This window comes from Ranitomeya variabilis, chromosome 1 (genome assembly GCF_051348905.1).
Source record: "Ranitomeya variabilis isolate aRanVar5 chromosome 1, aRanVar5.hap1, whole genome shotgun sequence".
Classification (NCBI taxonomy): domain Eukaryota; kingdom Metazoa; phylum Chordata; class Amphibia; order Anura; family Dendrobatidae; genus Ranitomeya; species Ranitomeya variabilis.
The window spans coordinates 790,685,454-790,700,643 of NC_135232.1; the positions used below are offsets into that span (position 1 = coordinate 790,685,454).

At 43.8% G+C, this 15,190-nt stretch overlaps 1 protein-coding gene across 2 annotated transcripts in view; it reads right to left on the reverse strand.

The window, feature by feature from the left end:
* Positions 1-15,190, reverse strand: part of CHAF1A (chromatin assembly factor 1 subunit A) — a 188,731-nt gene that overhangs the window by 67,807 nt on the left and 105,734 nt on the right. For both annotated transcript variants that reach the window (XM_077273072.1, XM_077273064.1), the window contains exon 7: positions 6,085-6,305. In XM_077273072.1, the coding sequence (XP_077129187.1) occupies positions 6,085-6,305 (221 nt within the window). The remainder of the gene's footprint in view (positions 1-6,084; positions 6,306-15,190) is intronic.

A 15,190-nucleotide genomic window follows, 5' to 3' on the forward strand; every position in this document is an offset into this window, starting at 1 on the left:
GCTACAGATAGCTTGGAAAACGCTAGCATTCTGCCAGCTAATTACGCTTGCAAAGCGCTAGTGTTTAGCGGGAATACGAATGCCAAATCTGTATGTGTATTTCCCGAGGCATGGCGTTCCGGAATTGCCACGGAAAATTCCACGGCAATTCCGGACGTGTGCACATAGCCTAAAGGGTTTATCCAGTACTCATTGTGTATGTAGCCAAGAACGAATAGGCAGGTAGTTGCTGCACAGGGATGATCTCTGATGGCAATTCCCCTGCTTCATTTTGGCTCCTCAGTGCCACCTGTCAATCAGCATGACACTGGCAGACACTCTTTATCAACAGAGCAGACCAGAAGAGAAGATGGTGTTCTGTTGACGAGACATCAGCAGAAGCCACAGAATTGCCATCAGGAGCGGTCTGTGACTGATCTGAGATGGCAGAGATCGGTGCTAGATATTAAAAGGTAGTTAGCATTTAAGGGCCTGTTATTTTTGCTCACCCGGGCAAAAAATAATTAATCCTTTCACGACCCATGATATATACATCATAGGTTGCCTCCCCTTCTTTGGTGTGGGCTTTGGAGCCCGCACTTTTGCCAGTACAATAGCCGATCTGATCAGCTGTCATGCGCCCCTAAAAGCAGCGAGGGGGGAAATCATGATTTATCTGTGGCTTTTAACATGTTAAATGCCGCTGTCAATCTCTGACAGCAGCATTTACCTCGTGCAACCCGGGTGTGCGTCAATAGTTCAGTCCATCGGCGGCCGTGTCACATGACCGCGGGGCGCCAATGAGTTCGCATGACAACCCGGGGTCTGCGGGAGACCCCTGTGGTTGTCATCACCGAACTGTTATGAGCGACGCCCTGAGGCCGGCGCTCATAGCAGATGAGCATTTTTGCTACACATTGCAGGGCTGCAACCCTGCTATATGTAGCACAAGCAATCAGATGATCGCAGCTTCAAGTCTCAAAGGAAAGAAGACTATTGTAGCAAGTAAGAAAAAAAAATTTTTTTCAAAAAAATGTAAAAGTTTAAATCACCCCCTTTTTTGTCCCATTCAAATTGAAAAAAAAATAAATAAATAAAAAAAAAAAAAATTATATATATATATATTTTATTGGCGTAATGGAAAAAAAAAAATCAATACGCCAGAATTATGTGGGGTTTTTCTGCCTTGAAATAAAATGCAATAATGGGTGATCAAAAGATCATATCTACCCCAAAATGATATAATATATAAAAAAAAAAAAAAAAAAATAGGCAGCCCTCACCCGGCCCCAGAAAATGGTGCTTTTTTTCTAATTACAAACTTTGGATTTTTCTTTTGTCACTTAACCCCTTCCCGACCTTTGACGCCACGTAGGCGTCATGAAAGTCGGTGCCAATCCGACCCATGACGCCTATGTGGCGTCATGGAATGATCGCGTCCCTGCAGATCGGGTGAAAGGGTTAACTCCTATTTCACCCGATCTGCAGGGAGAGGGGGAGTTGTACTTCAGCCCAGGGGGGGTGGCTTTGCCCCCACGTGGCTACGATCGCTCTGATTGGCTGTTGAAAGTGCAACAGCCAATCAGAGCAATTTGCAATATTTCACCTATGAAAATGGTGAAATATTGCAATCCAGCCATGGCCGATGCTGCAATAGCATCTGCCATGGCTGGAAATCATGTCCTGCCCCCCCCCCCCCCCACGATCTCCTCCCCAGTCCTCCGTTCTGTCCGGTACCCCCCTCCGTCCCCCTGTCCGCTCCCCCGTGCTCCTGTCCGCTCCACCCGTCCTCCGATCCCCCCATCCTGTGCTCCGATCCACCCCCCCACCACCCCCTCATACTTACCGAGCCTCCCGAAGTCGGTCCGTCTTCTCCCTGGGCGCCGCCATCTTCCAAAATGGCGGGCGCATGCGCAGTGCGCCCGCCGAATCGGCCGGCCGGTAGATGTGTTCCATGTACATTTTGATCACTGTGGTGTACCTTTATCACCCCCATAGGTAGGGACAATAATAAAATAAAGAAAATATTTTTTTTTCCACTAGGGCTAGAACTAGGGTTAGGGTTAGGGTTAGAACTAGGGTTAGCGTTAGAATTAGGTGCGGATTTGGCTGCAGATCCGCAGCGGATTGGCCGCTGCGGATTCATAGCAGTGTTCCATCAGGTTTACAGTACCATGTAAACCTATGGAAAACCAAATCCGCTGTGCCCATGGTGCGGAAAATACCGCGCGGAAATGCTGCGCTGTATTTTCCGCAGCATGTCAATTCTTTGTGCGGATTTCGCAGCGTTTTACAGCTGTCCCTCAATAGGAATCCGCAGGTGAAATCCGCATAAAAAACACTGGAAATCCGCGGTAAATCCGCAGGTAAAATGCAGTGCCTTTTACCTGCGGATTTTTCAAAAATGGTGCGGAAAAATCTCACACGAATCCGCAATGTGGGCACATAGCCTTAGGGTTAGGGTTGGAATTAGGGCTAGGGTTGGAAATAGGATTAAGAATAGGCTTGTGGTTAGGGTTAGGGGTGTGTTGGGGTTAAAGTTGTGGTTAGGGTTGGGATTAGGGGTGGGTTGGGGTTAGGATTGGGATTAGGGGTGTGTTGGGGTTAAAGTTGTGGTTAGGATTAGGGTTAGGGTTGGGATTAGGGTTGTGGTTAGGGGTGTGTTGGGGTTGGGTTGTGATTAGGGTTATGGCTAGAGTTGGGATTAGGGTTAGGGGTGTGTTGGGGTTAGGGTTGGGATTAGGGTTAGGGGTGTGTTGGGGTTAGTGTTGGAGTTAGAATTGAGGGGTTTCCACTGTTTAGGCACATCAGGGGTCTCCAAACGCAACGTGGCGCCACCATTGATTCCAGCCAATCTTGCGTTCAAAAAGTCAAATGGTGCTCCCTCCCTTCCGAGCCCCGACGTGTGCCCAAACAGTGGTTTACCCCCACATATGGGGTACCAGCATACTCAGGACAAACTGGGCAACAATTATTGGGGTCCAATTTCTCCTGTTACCCTTGCGAAAATAAAACATTGCTTGCTAAAACATCATTTTTCATTCCTCTAAAATTATTTTTTATTTTCACGGCTCTGCGTTATAAACTTCTGTGAAGCACTTGGGGGTTCAAAGTGCTCACCACACATCTAGATAAGTTCCTTGGGGGGGGGGGGGGGGTCCAGTTTCCAAAACGGGGTCACTTGTGGGGGTTTCTACTGTTTAGGCACATCAGGGGCTCTGGAAATGGAATGTGACGCACGCAGACCACTCCATCAAAGCCTGCATTTCAAAACGTCACTACCTCCCTTCCGAGCCCTGACTTGTGCCCAAACAGTGGTTTACCCCCACATATGGGGTATCTGCGTACTCAGGAGAAACTGGACAACAACTTTTGGGGTCCAATTTCTCCTGTTACCCTTGGGAAAATAAAAAATTGTGGGCTAAAAAATAATTTTTGAGAAAAAATTATTTTTTATTTTCATGGCTCTGCGTTATAAACTTCTGTGAAGCACTTGGGGGTTCAAAGTGCTCACCACACATCTAGATTAGTTCCTTGGGAGGTCTAGTTTCCAAAATGGGGTCACTTGTGGGGGAGCTCCAATGTTTAGGCACACAGGGGCTCTCCAAACGCGACATGGTGTCCGCTAATGATTGGAGCTAATCTTCCATTCAAAAAGCCAAATGGCGTGCCTTCCCTTCCGAGCCCTGCCGTGCGCCCAAACAGTGGTTTACCCCTACAAATGAGGTAACAGCGTACTCAGGACAAATTGGACAACAACGTCCGTGGTCCAGTTTCTCCTTTTACCCTTGGGAAAATAAAAAAATTGTTGCTAAAAGATCATTTTTGTGACTAAAAAGTTAAATGTTCATTTTTTACTTCCATGTTGCTTCTGCTGCTGTGAAACACCTGAAGGGTTAATAAACTTCTTGAATGTGGTTTTGAGCACCTTGAGGGGTGCAGTTTTTAGAATGGTGTCACTTTTGGGTATTTTCAGCCATATAGAACCCTCAAACTGACTTCAAATGTGAGGTGGTCCCTAAAAAAAATGGTTTTGTAAATTTTGTTGTAAAAATGAGAAATCACTGGTCAAATTTTAACCCTTATAACTTCCTAGCAAAAAAAAAAATTGTTTCCAAAATTGTGCTGATGTAAAGTAGACATGTGGGAAACGTTATTTATTAACTATTTTGTGTCACATAACTCTCTGGTTATGGTTTTGAATAAAAATTAAAAATGTGAAAATTGCAAAATTTTCGCCAAATTTCCGTTTTTTTCACAAATAAACTCAGAAATTATCGACCTAAATTTACCACTAACATGAAGCCCAATATGTCACGAAAAAACAATCTCAGAATCGCTAGGATCCGTTGAAGCGTTCCTGAGTTATTACCTCATAAAGGGACACTGGTCAGAATTGCAAAAAACAGCAAGGTCATTAAGGCCAAAATAGGCTGGGTCATAAAGGGGTTAAAAAATAGAAACTATACAGGTCAGTTTTAGCATTTAGTGAACATGGTAAAAAAAAAAAAAAAAAGTGGAATTGCACCTTTTTTTGAAATTTCACTGCACTTGGAATTTTATTTACTACGCTATATGGTAAAATCAATGGCGTCGTTCAAAAGTATAACTCATCCCGCAAAAAGCAAGCCCTCACATGGCCATATGGATGGAAAAATAAAAAAAAAAGTTATGGCTCTGGGAAGAAGGGGAGCAAAAAAACGAAAACGCAAAAACGAATATACCTCTGGCCGAAGGGGTTAATTTCTCAGTTAAAATAAAGACACTAAACAAATATTTGGCATGGACACTTCCATAAGACAGATTATAATAAAATAAGTGCAAAAATGTGCCAGAATTGTGGCATTTTAGCCGCAAAACACCTCACCAAAAAAAAAAGCAATATAAAGTTGTTTGTTTGTACGCCAAAATGTCACCTTGCCCTGACAAAAAAGGCTCACCGATCAATTGGTGGAAAAGTAAAAAAAAAGTTACGGGTCTCAAAAGCAAAGGTTTTTTTTGTTTGTTTTTTTTTTTTTAACTGTCCTTTAAATTTCTCAAATTTTTTTTCACAAAAAAACAAAAACAAAACTGCCTTAGGCTACTTTCACATTAGCGTCGTTCGACGCATGTTGCAATGCGTCGTTATGTAGAAATAACGCATCCTGCAAAGTTGCCCGCAGGATGCGTTTTTTCTCCATAGACTTTCATTAGCGACGCATTGCGACGGAGTGCCACACACACGGTTGCGTCGTGTTTTGGCGGACCGTAGGCACAAAAAAAGTTACATGTAACTTTTTTGCGCGTCGTGTCCACCATTTTCGACCGCGCATGCGTGGCTGAAACTCCGCCCCCTCCTCCCCGGTGGACAATACAATGGGGCAGCGTAAGCGTTGTAAAACTGCTTCCGCTGCCCACGTTGGGCATTACATTCACAACACGCATCGGCACGTCGGGCTGACACATAGCGATGGCCCCGTGCCGACGCTAGTGTGAAAGTAGCCTTAGCCATATTTAGTATCACCATAAGCATATTGACCTAAAGAATCAAGTTGCTGGGTCATTTTACTAAATAATGAATGCCATAAAAACAAAACACCAAAACAATGGCTGAATAGCATTTTTATTTTCTTGCCATTTCATCAGACATTGATTATTCTTTGCCACATACAGTACAATACATGGTAAAGTGAATGGAGACCTTCAAAAACTATAGCTTTTCGAGCAAAAAACAGACCCTCATTCATCCTTCTCAAAACAAGAACATCGAGCAAAAAAAACAAAACAAAAACTGTGGCTCTTTGACAATAGGGAAGAAAAAACGAAAGCATAAAAACGATCATTAGCTATGGCTAGAAGCGATTAAAAAAAGAAAAAGATTAGGGATAATGTTAATGGGGTTGGCAGGTCTAAAACTACAAATCTGCAGTCACTATTTTAGGGAGAAGTGAAGATTCACAAGTTCAACCCGGACAACCCCTTTAAAATGCAAGTAGGTGGTCTGTAAATTTGTTTCAGAATTGAAGTATGCCAAGATAACCATTGTTACTAAACATCACTGTGGGCCCAATTACATGTCTAGAAAAGGTCCAAAAATATTTTTTTACCACATTTATATGAACTTACCTTGTTAAATTTGGCAGATGAGGCATTTTAGTCTGTCCCATTCTTCTTGGTTTCCTCCCTTTTATTTCCATCAAAAATAAAGATTCAGAGTCTTGGTCTTGCAGAAGCTTATCTAATCGGTCTGAAGTTTCCTGGTCAAATTCAACCCGACACAAAGGAGCAACAGCCATGTTCTTTTTTATTTCAAATGGAGCAAACTTCCCACACGACTGGGCAAATGTCTAGAATAGAGTTTAAAGTATAAATACAAAGAGATGGAAACAGGAAAACAGCATAGGAAAGTAACCTGCCAGGCTCTCAGACAACGATCAACATTTCCTTATTTTTACTATTTTCACACGGCTTTTATTTAGTAGGATGATTACACATGCATTGTGTCATCTGATTGCACACATCAGTCAATATGGATTTCTACTTTGTTTAGATAATCATGTATTATATTCTGATTGAATCATGGTTTTCCTTTTTTTCTCTGTTTTATTTTGTATGGCGGATTGATCCCATTTATTCTGACATACGTGTATGTATATACTTTTTAGGCTATGAACAAGGTCATGTGACCAAAACGCTGGCCCATTACACAGACATTTGCTGTTGATTCATGAAATAAATGTAGCTTTCAGTCTGAATTGTAGTGCCTGGTTTCTCCTCAATGACTAAGATAATATTTACAATGGAGCATTCATCTTCAATCAGCCGTTGTGTGCAAGTGCTGCCTTCTTAGTGTTGCAATTTTAATGTTGAGGAGTGTGCAAGTATTACATAAGTGTGTTTATCGATAAATTAAACACAAGTACACACAAGTACTAGGAAAATGTTTTAGGCAGCATTGGAATAAAATGCTGCAATGTAAGAATACTTTCAAAAAACCTAAATATAAATCGTTTTTTTTTATCAACATAAGACGGATATACAAAAGAGAAATCTAAATTACATTTTTGGTGTGGTCACGCTTTGCCTTCAAACCCTTAATTCTTCTAGATATATTTGAACACACTGAAGTTGTTCCAACCCTCTTCAAGAAGTGACCACAGATCTTCAGTGTACGTAGGCTTGTGCTAATGCCTTGTATCCAAATCTCTCTTGTGCGCCATATTACTTCCAGGGCTTTTATCTTCAACAATATATTATAAAAAAAAGCAGTTCTTAAAGGGAACCCGTCACCCCCAAAATCAAAGATGAGCTAAGTCCACCAGCATCAGGGGCTTATCTACAGCATTCTGTAATGCTGTAGATAAGCCCATGATGTATCCTGAAAGGTAAGAAAGAGAGGTTAGATTATACTCACCCAGGGGAGGTCCCGCTGCAGTCCGGTCTGATGGGCATCACGGTCCGGTCTGGGGCCTCCTATCTTCATAGGATGAAGTCCTCTTCTTGTCTTCACGCTGCGGCTAGGGCGCAGGCGTACTCTGTCTGCCCTGTTGAGGGCAGAGCAAAATACTGCAGTGCGCAGGCGCTGGGCCCTTCTGACCTTTCCCGGCGCCTTCACACTGCATTTTAGGCTTGTGGTTGTTTTAATGCTGCAGAATCAATTTGGAGCCAATTAAATTCATCTCTGATGGATAAGTATCAGCTTGTATTTCTCAGCATTGAGAAAACCAAGAAATGGGCAATGTGCAGGATGATACACAGTGCGGTTGGGCAATAAATCAACGCAGAAGAAGATACTGTATATCCGTGTATTCAGAATTGTCAACAACCAGTGGGACCCAGCTACGCCTATCTACTATTCAGAAAAGTATGGCCAGATGTGGTATTGATGGAAGAATTGGGGCTAAAAGCCATTCCACATGGAAACAAGACCAAGTTAGTCAACTATGCATGTAAACATTAGAACTAGGGTGCAAAAAAAGGCAGCAGGTGCTCTTAAAGGGAATCTGTCACAGAATGCTGTAGATAGGCCCCTGATGCCGGTGGCCTTAGCTCATATACGATTTTTGGGGTGACAGATTCCCTTCAACCGATGAGTCAAAATGTGCAATATTTTGCCGAAGGGCTGGAGAGAGATACAGTAATGAATGTCTGCAGGTAACAGTGAGGCATGGTGAAGGGTCTTTGCAGGTTTAGGGCTGCATTTCAGCAAATGGTGTTTTGGCTTCAATGCAGAAAAATACAGAAAGATACTTATCCATCAGGGAAGGATCTGATTGGCTTTAAAGGTATTCTGCAACAGGACAGCAACCAGGGCTGTGGAGTCGGAGACGTGGAGTCGGAGTTAGTTTTGGTTGGAGTCAGAGTCGGAGTCGGTAGAAATGTACCGACTCCAGCTTTAAAAAAAAATGTATTAATACTTCATAATTGAACTTTCATATGAATTTTATAAATGTTACTCAAATATATATGTTCTATCAAACTATGAACAACAGTGATAAGCAGTTCTGCTGGAGATGGAGACATTTCTTACTTCTTGTGTGTCACTGTTCTCCACTGCCCTTATCTAATCTTATACTTGGTTAACCTCATGGTGCCCCAACCCCCCTACTTACAATGTATGAAAGTGAAAATGTGTTGCAAATTCTTAGTAGTAAAGCTCCTCCTCTAGACTAGATGTTTACTAGGTGTGCGTCTTCCAAGCATCTCACAGCTGCTACTGAGAAGAGGTAGACTGTAAGAAGTATTATCCTTTCAACAAACTTTGCATCAGTTAACTGTGAGTACATGAGGAATAACAGTATTACCGACCGCTATATCAGTTGTACGACCTGGCAATTATTTTGTACAATTGTTTTTAGGAAAAACAATTGTCATTTGGATTGTGAATGCAGAATTAAAAACCTGAGAATGTCAAAGAAGCGTCACATTATATCAGCTGTATTTGAACATTTCACCATCACTCAAGATAGAAAATATCATGTCTGTCAGTGTATGACAAATGATCCAGACGAAAACAAATGCCGTGAAGCCAAGATCAGTGCATATTCAGGCAAAGATAAAAAAGCTCCTACCAGAGCTTCTAATCTAAAGAGACATTTACAGCGCTTTCATCCAGAAGTACTGAAAGCAGCGGATGAGAAAGACTGCATCCAAACCAATGAACCAGTGCCCAGCTCTTCCAGCCAAACAAAGGAGCAGAGAACTTGGCAGCCATCAGTTGCAAGATATTTTGTCAGTGACAAAGTTACTGTGACAATGACAGTAGATACATTTAAAAAACAGATCAGAGCTTGTTGTAAAGGATAGTGTGCCTATTTCATTATTTTCACGACCAGCTTTTATGTGTCTGAATGGGGAAATGGCCCGCAAGCTTGGTGTTTCCCTGGAGAGAGAGAGTATCAGAAAATTAGTAATCGAAGAAGCTTTTAAACAAAAGGAAGAACTTAAAAAAACTCTCAAGGGAAGCTTTCTGTTTCTTAAAATGGATGCCTGCACACGTCACAGAGTGAACTATTTTGCCATCAATGTCCGATTTGTTTGTGACAAAAATGAAATAGTTACCAAGACATTGGCAGTAAAAGACACCAAAGCTCATCACACCAGTGAGTTTCTCCAGGTCTTGGTGGAAAAGGTTCTGCAAGACTATGAACTTAAAAAAGAGCAAGTTCTTTCTGTCGTAACTGACAATGCTTCAAATATGATAAGTACTATTAAGCTAATGAATGAGAGTAATGATGGTGACCAGCAGCTAGAAGAACATTCTGGGTCCACAGACACAAATGTTTGAAATAGAGGAACACAGTATTGTAATGGAGGAGCAAACTGAAGTTGCTTCAGATGAACAGCAACATGATAGTTTAGATGATCTTGTTGAAACTGTGTCAATACCGGGCTCCTGTCTCTTGACCCAAAGTCTGACATTGACACGATGTTGTGGTCAGACCATGCCCCGGGTTTTGCTCTCTCTCCGGCTGCCGAGCCTTTCCCCGAGAGAATGGACCTGGCCCTTAAACCCTGGTCTCCTCGGAGAGCTAACGTGTCAGGAGGCCGTGCGAACAGCAATCTCGGACTTTCTAGATTTTCACAAGCATGACCCCACGGCCATCCCATACCAATGGGAGGCTTTGAAAGGAGTTATACGGGGAGTATTTATACAACAGGGGGCCCGACTGAAGAGAGAGAGAGGGAGACTAACATGGTGGGTTTGTTGACTCGTATCCAAACTCTGGAGTTGGATCATAGACGGACTAGAGATGCTGGGGTGCTGGCTGATTTCCTCCGGGCACGCTGTGAGTTGAGTGCCTTGTTGGACACCACGTTAGCACGACAGAGGGACCGCTTTCATAAATTTCTGTACAAGTACTCTGATAAACCTGGGAGAGCTCTAGCGAGGTTTTTGCACCCCCCGTGCTCCCACCACTTATATCCATACCATGAGGTCTGCTACGGGTGAACCGGTCCATTTTCCTGAGGAGATTGTGGACTCATTCAGAGCATATTATGACTCTCTCTACAATTTATGCGGCCCGTTGTCTGATATGTCCCATTCCGAGTTTCAAGCATGGGTGGACGACTACATCCGGGACACTGAGCTCCCGCCTATGTTGGTGGAGGAGTCTGAGGCCCTGGAGAGTCCTCTCTCGGAACAGGAGGTTTTAGACACGATAAAATCTTTGGCTAATGGTAAAAGCCCTGGTCCTGATGGATTATCTGCCGCCTTCTATAAGTTGTATGCAAATTCCCTGGTCCCCTTCATGACCAAACTGTTTAACTCCATCTCGGCCAGCTGCCCCTTTGCCCCCCAAACGCTGATGGCCACAATCACCGTGATTCCTAAACCGGGAAAAGATCCCCTATTATGTGCAAGCTATAGGCCCATATCCCTCATTAATGTGGATGTGAAAGTGTTCGCGAAAGTGTTAGCTGGTAGACTGAACCCTATTCTCCCTGGGTCCATCCATAGTGATCAGGTGGGCTTTGTGCCGCACAGGGAGGCCAAGGATAACACGGTGAAGACGTTGCTTCTGACCTCGTACATGCGCACAGGAAAGGTACCAGCATGCTTATTATCTATTGACACTGAGAAGGCATTTTATCGCCTAGGCTGGACCTTTCTACGTGCCTCCCTGAAACAACTGGGAGTGGGACCTAACACGTTGGAGAGGATTTCTGCTCTGTATCATAGGCCTACGGCCCGTCTTAGAGTGAACGGCACCCTTTCCCCACCCATTGACATAAGAAACGGGACCCGTCAGGGTTGCCCCCTTTCCCCCTTACTTTATATCCTTGCTATGGAGCATCTGGCAATGGCATTACGGAAGACACCTGATATTGAGGGTCTGCGGATTGGCCAACATGAGTTTAAGATATCCCTGTATGCGGATGATTTATTGCTGTACATTACCAACCCGACCGTGGCTTTTCCTGTACTTCTCCGAGAGTTCCGTAGGTTCGGGGAGGTTTCAAACTTTAAAGTCAACTACTCCAAGACGGAGGCGCTCAATATCTCCCTGCCTAATAATCTAGTCTCTCAGCTCCAGGCGTCCTTCTCTTTTAAGTGGAAGACAGACGCCTTAAAATATTTAGGAGTCTTCATACCTGCTGACATTAGCGCAACATATGCTCTGAACTACATCCCTCTCCTGCAGAAAACTATCTCGGACCTTAAACGGTATGGCAAACCTCAGCTACCTTGGTTCGGACGCGTGGGAGTGGTCAAAATGGATATTTTACCCCGATTCCTCTATCTCTTTCAGACTGCCCCAGTGCAGGTTCCGGATTGCTTTTTCAGGCGCCTGCAGTCGGCCATCAATAGCTTTATTTGGGGAACTAAGAAGCCGCGGACTCGTTTCTCAGTGTTAGTGAGACCCAAGACTAAGGGTGGGGTAGGCCTTCCTGATTTTAAACGTTATTACCAGGCAGTCTTGCTCTCTAGGATTGTCGACTGGAGGTTCAGTGATGCTCATAAACAGTGGGTGCTCCTGGAGAAACTTTTATCGCCCTCTTCTTTGTACTGGCTGCCTTGGCTGGGGGGACCGGACGCCCACCTGTGTCGAGTTTTGCTCCACTCACACAGATTGTTTTGAGGTTTTGGGATAGATCCTATGTGAAATTACGCCTGACCTCCCGATTGAGCAGACTGAGTCCCCTTTTTGACAATCCGGCTTTTCCCCCAGCAATGAATAGATCTACATATCTGTGTTGGTCACGACTTGACGGGGTGGGACTGGGTCAGGTGAAGGATAATCTTGCGGGGCTCTCCGGCGTGCGGGGGTTACGAGGTTCTGGTCTTACGACACCGCTGTCCTGGCTAGAGTTTCTGCAATTGCAGAGCTTTCTTTCCAGTGTGCCGATGGGGGCGCTGACGCCATTTGAGTCCCTGATGCTCCCTACCGAGGGTCCCTCCCACGTGGTTTCGGTGCTCTATGGCCTGGTCTTGAATTCACTTCCCCCTACTACGCTGGGATTTATGGAGGCTTGGGAGAGGGACCTGGGGATCACCTTTTCTGAGGCGGATAGTCTGAAAATCTTCACTCTTGCACATAAGACGATGTCCAGTCAGGCGCAGGAGAGGAATTATAAATTACTGACACGCTGGTATAGGTGTCCCACCTTTCTCCACAGGATTAACCCGGAGTTCTCGGACACCTGCTGGAGATGTGGCTCCGCCACGGGCTCTATGCTTCATGTTTGGTGGTCCTGTGGTCCCCTGCAACCCTTCTGGAACTCAGTTTTCGATGCCTTTCACTTGATGACTGGGGTCCGCCACGAGCCCTCCCCCCAAATGGCCCTACTGTCCCTGATACCCAGTTCGATAGCTTCCGTTAAAAAGGGGATCCTGAGATTTTGCCTAATAGCTGCCAGGGCAGTTATTCCCCGGCATTGGAGGTCTACTGAGGTCCCCTCCACGGAGGAATGGATAGCTGAAATGGATAGATTACATCGTCTGGAGTCGCTGGTGGCGGGTGAAGGGGATGCTGCATATGACTAGGGAGGCACCTGGTTCCTCTGGCAATCCTTCAAGGAGAGCACAGGATTCCCGACTTGGCTGCGTACATACTCATAATTCTCAATACGTGGGCGTGTACATTGCTGGATCTCCCTTAACCTCCCCCCCCTCCCCTCTCCCTCCTTACTCCCCTCCCCCCCCCCTTTTTTTTTTTCCTCTTTCTTTCCTTTCTCCTATTTCTACAATTGCTTTTCTTACAGGTACTGTATTTTGTATATAAGGTCTATGTCCCGAGGTGATTCTCAAGATGAGAACCATGTACCCTTTATGTGCCAGAGTTCTTGTTCAACTACACTTGTGCTGTGTTCTCAGAGACGTAATGTATAGCTCTGGACATTGTAATGATTCTTTTTACGGTTTTTCCTGTTTAAAATTTCAATAAATATATCTACTGAAAAAAAGAAACTGTCAATACGTTCTTTCATTCATCACATGCGCTGTGTTGTGCGTACGCTACAGCTGGCTATGAGACAGTCTGCAAGAAGGACATGCTGCTGCACTGATTGGCAAGGTGAGAAAATTGGCTACTGTTGCCAGAACCCCTAAAGTTGACTCAATTTTGAAGAGACGTGCTGGAAAAGGGGCAATTATTGATCAAGCCACACGATGGGGCAGTACTTACTTAATGATTCAGCGCTTGGTTGAACTGAAAACCTTTCTTGTAGACATGGCTAACCCTCAACTGACGCTAAATGAAAGTCAGTGGAATCAGGTGACTGAGCTGGAAAAAATGCTACAGCACCCATTTACAGTGACTAAAAAATTACAAGCAGAGGACTTAACTCCAGGTATTTTCTTAAAGGAGTGGAAAAACCTGATGTTTCGCCTGTCCCAAAGAGGAGGGTTAATTGCAAGTGGCATTGCTACATCAATGAAACAGAGAGAGGAGCTACTATTACAAAATATAATTCTTTTGGCAGCGGTTTATGTAGACCCAATGCATCGGATTCTTCTAGATAATCAACAGCTAACTAAAGGAAAAGAAGCTCTGTTTGAAATAGCAGTAAGGATGAAAGGGTTGCAGAACAGTCAGGAGGAACAAGAAGAATTTGGTCGTCCTGCCACATCTTCACCCTCATCAACTGATGAAGAATTTAATTTCGAAAAATATTTGGATCACAAGGACCGTGCAAAGCGTTCCCGCATAGAAGAGTCATCCCCATCAAAGAACACAGCCAGTACATTTCAGCAGAATTTTTCACGTGCACTAAAAGAAATTGAGAAATTTGACCGTTCATCAAAAATAACAGTGCAACAAGCGATTCCTCTGTATCCTGACATTGTCAGAGATGTTGCCCGAGTGGTTACTGCTTTGCCACCAACCCAAGTTAGTGTAGAGAGGTTGTTCTCTGCTCTCAAAATAATTAGATCAGATTTGAGGGCATCCATGAAGGAGGATCTGACAGAGGCAATACTTTTTCTGAGGACAAATTTATAGCTTTCTTCTTATTAACTGCATAACAGTGTTTATTGCATATTTACTTACAAGAGTTTAGAAAAGTTTATAAAAGTTATTTGCTATATTCTAATTGTATTCTAATAAATATAGTTTTTGCTCTAAGTGGTCTGATTACTTATATGATGGTGAGAAACTGAATAAGCACGATGTTAATATTTTACAACAGTAAATTTATTGTTACAAATTGGCCATTTATGAAGGAGTCGGATCCGGAGTCGGATCCTAATAAAATCCAGGAGTGGGAGTCGCAACTGTGGCTTACCGACTCCACAGCCCTGACAGCAACCCCAAACAAGTGCTGGAAGTGATATGGCCCCCACAGACCATTGATTTAAATAACTCAATTTGGGATTACATGATTACAAGCCCACAGGAGATCTGTGGCTACTATTCGAACATATTGGGGGCAAAAAAAAAATAGACAAGGGGGGTTTTAAAAAAAATGGTGTGCAACTGTACTTCGGAAACCTGATGCTTTTGATGCTGTTTGGGCAAAAGGCTCGTTCACATGCTACAGTTTTGCTGCGGTTTTCCCCAAAGATAAACCCGTTACACTCTACAGTACCAGCAAAATGAATGAGATTTCTGAAATCTCTTGCAGAGTCTGCTTATATTTTCCTTGCATTTTTGATCCATCAGAGCATTTTTCAAATTTGAAGCAAATCATTTCAGTATTTCGGCAGTGCTTTTCACCCACTGAAATGAATGAGACCCAAAATACATGTAAAAACACTTTTTCTACTAACGCTTTGTTGGTACAGACA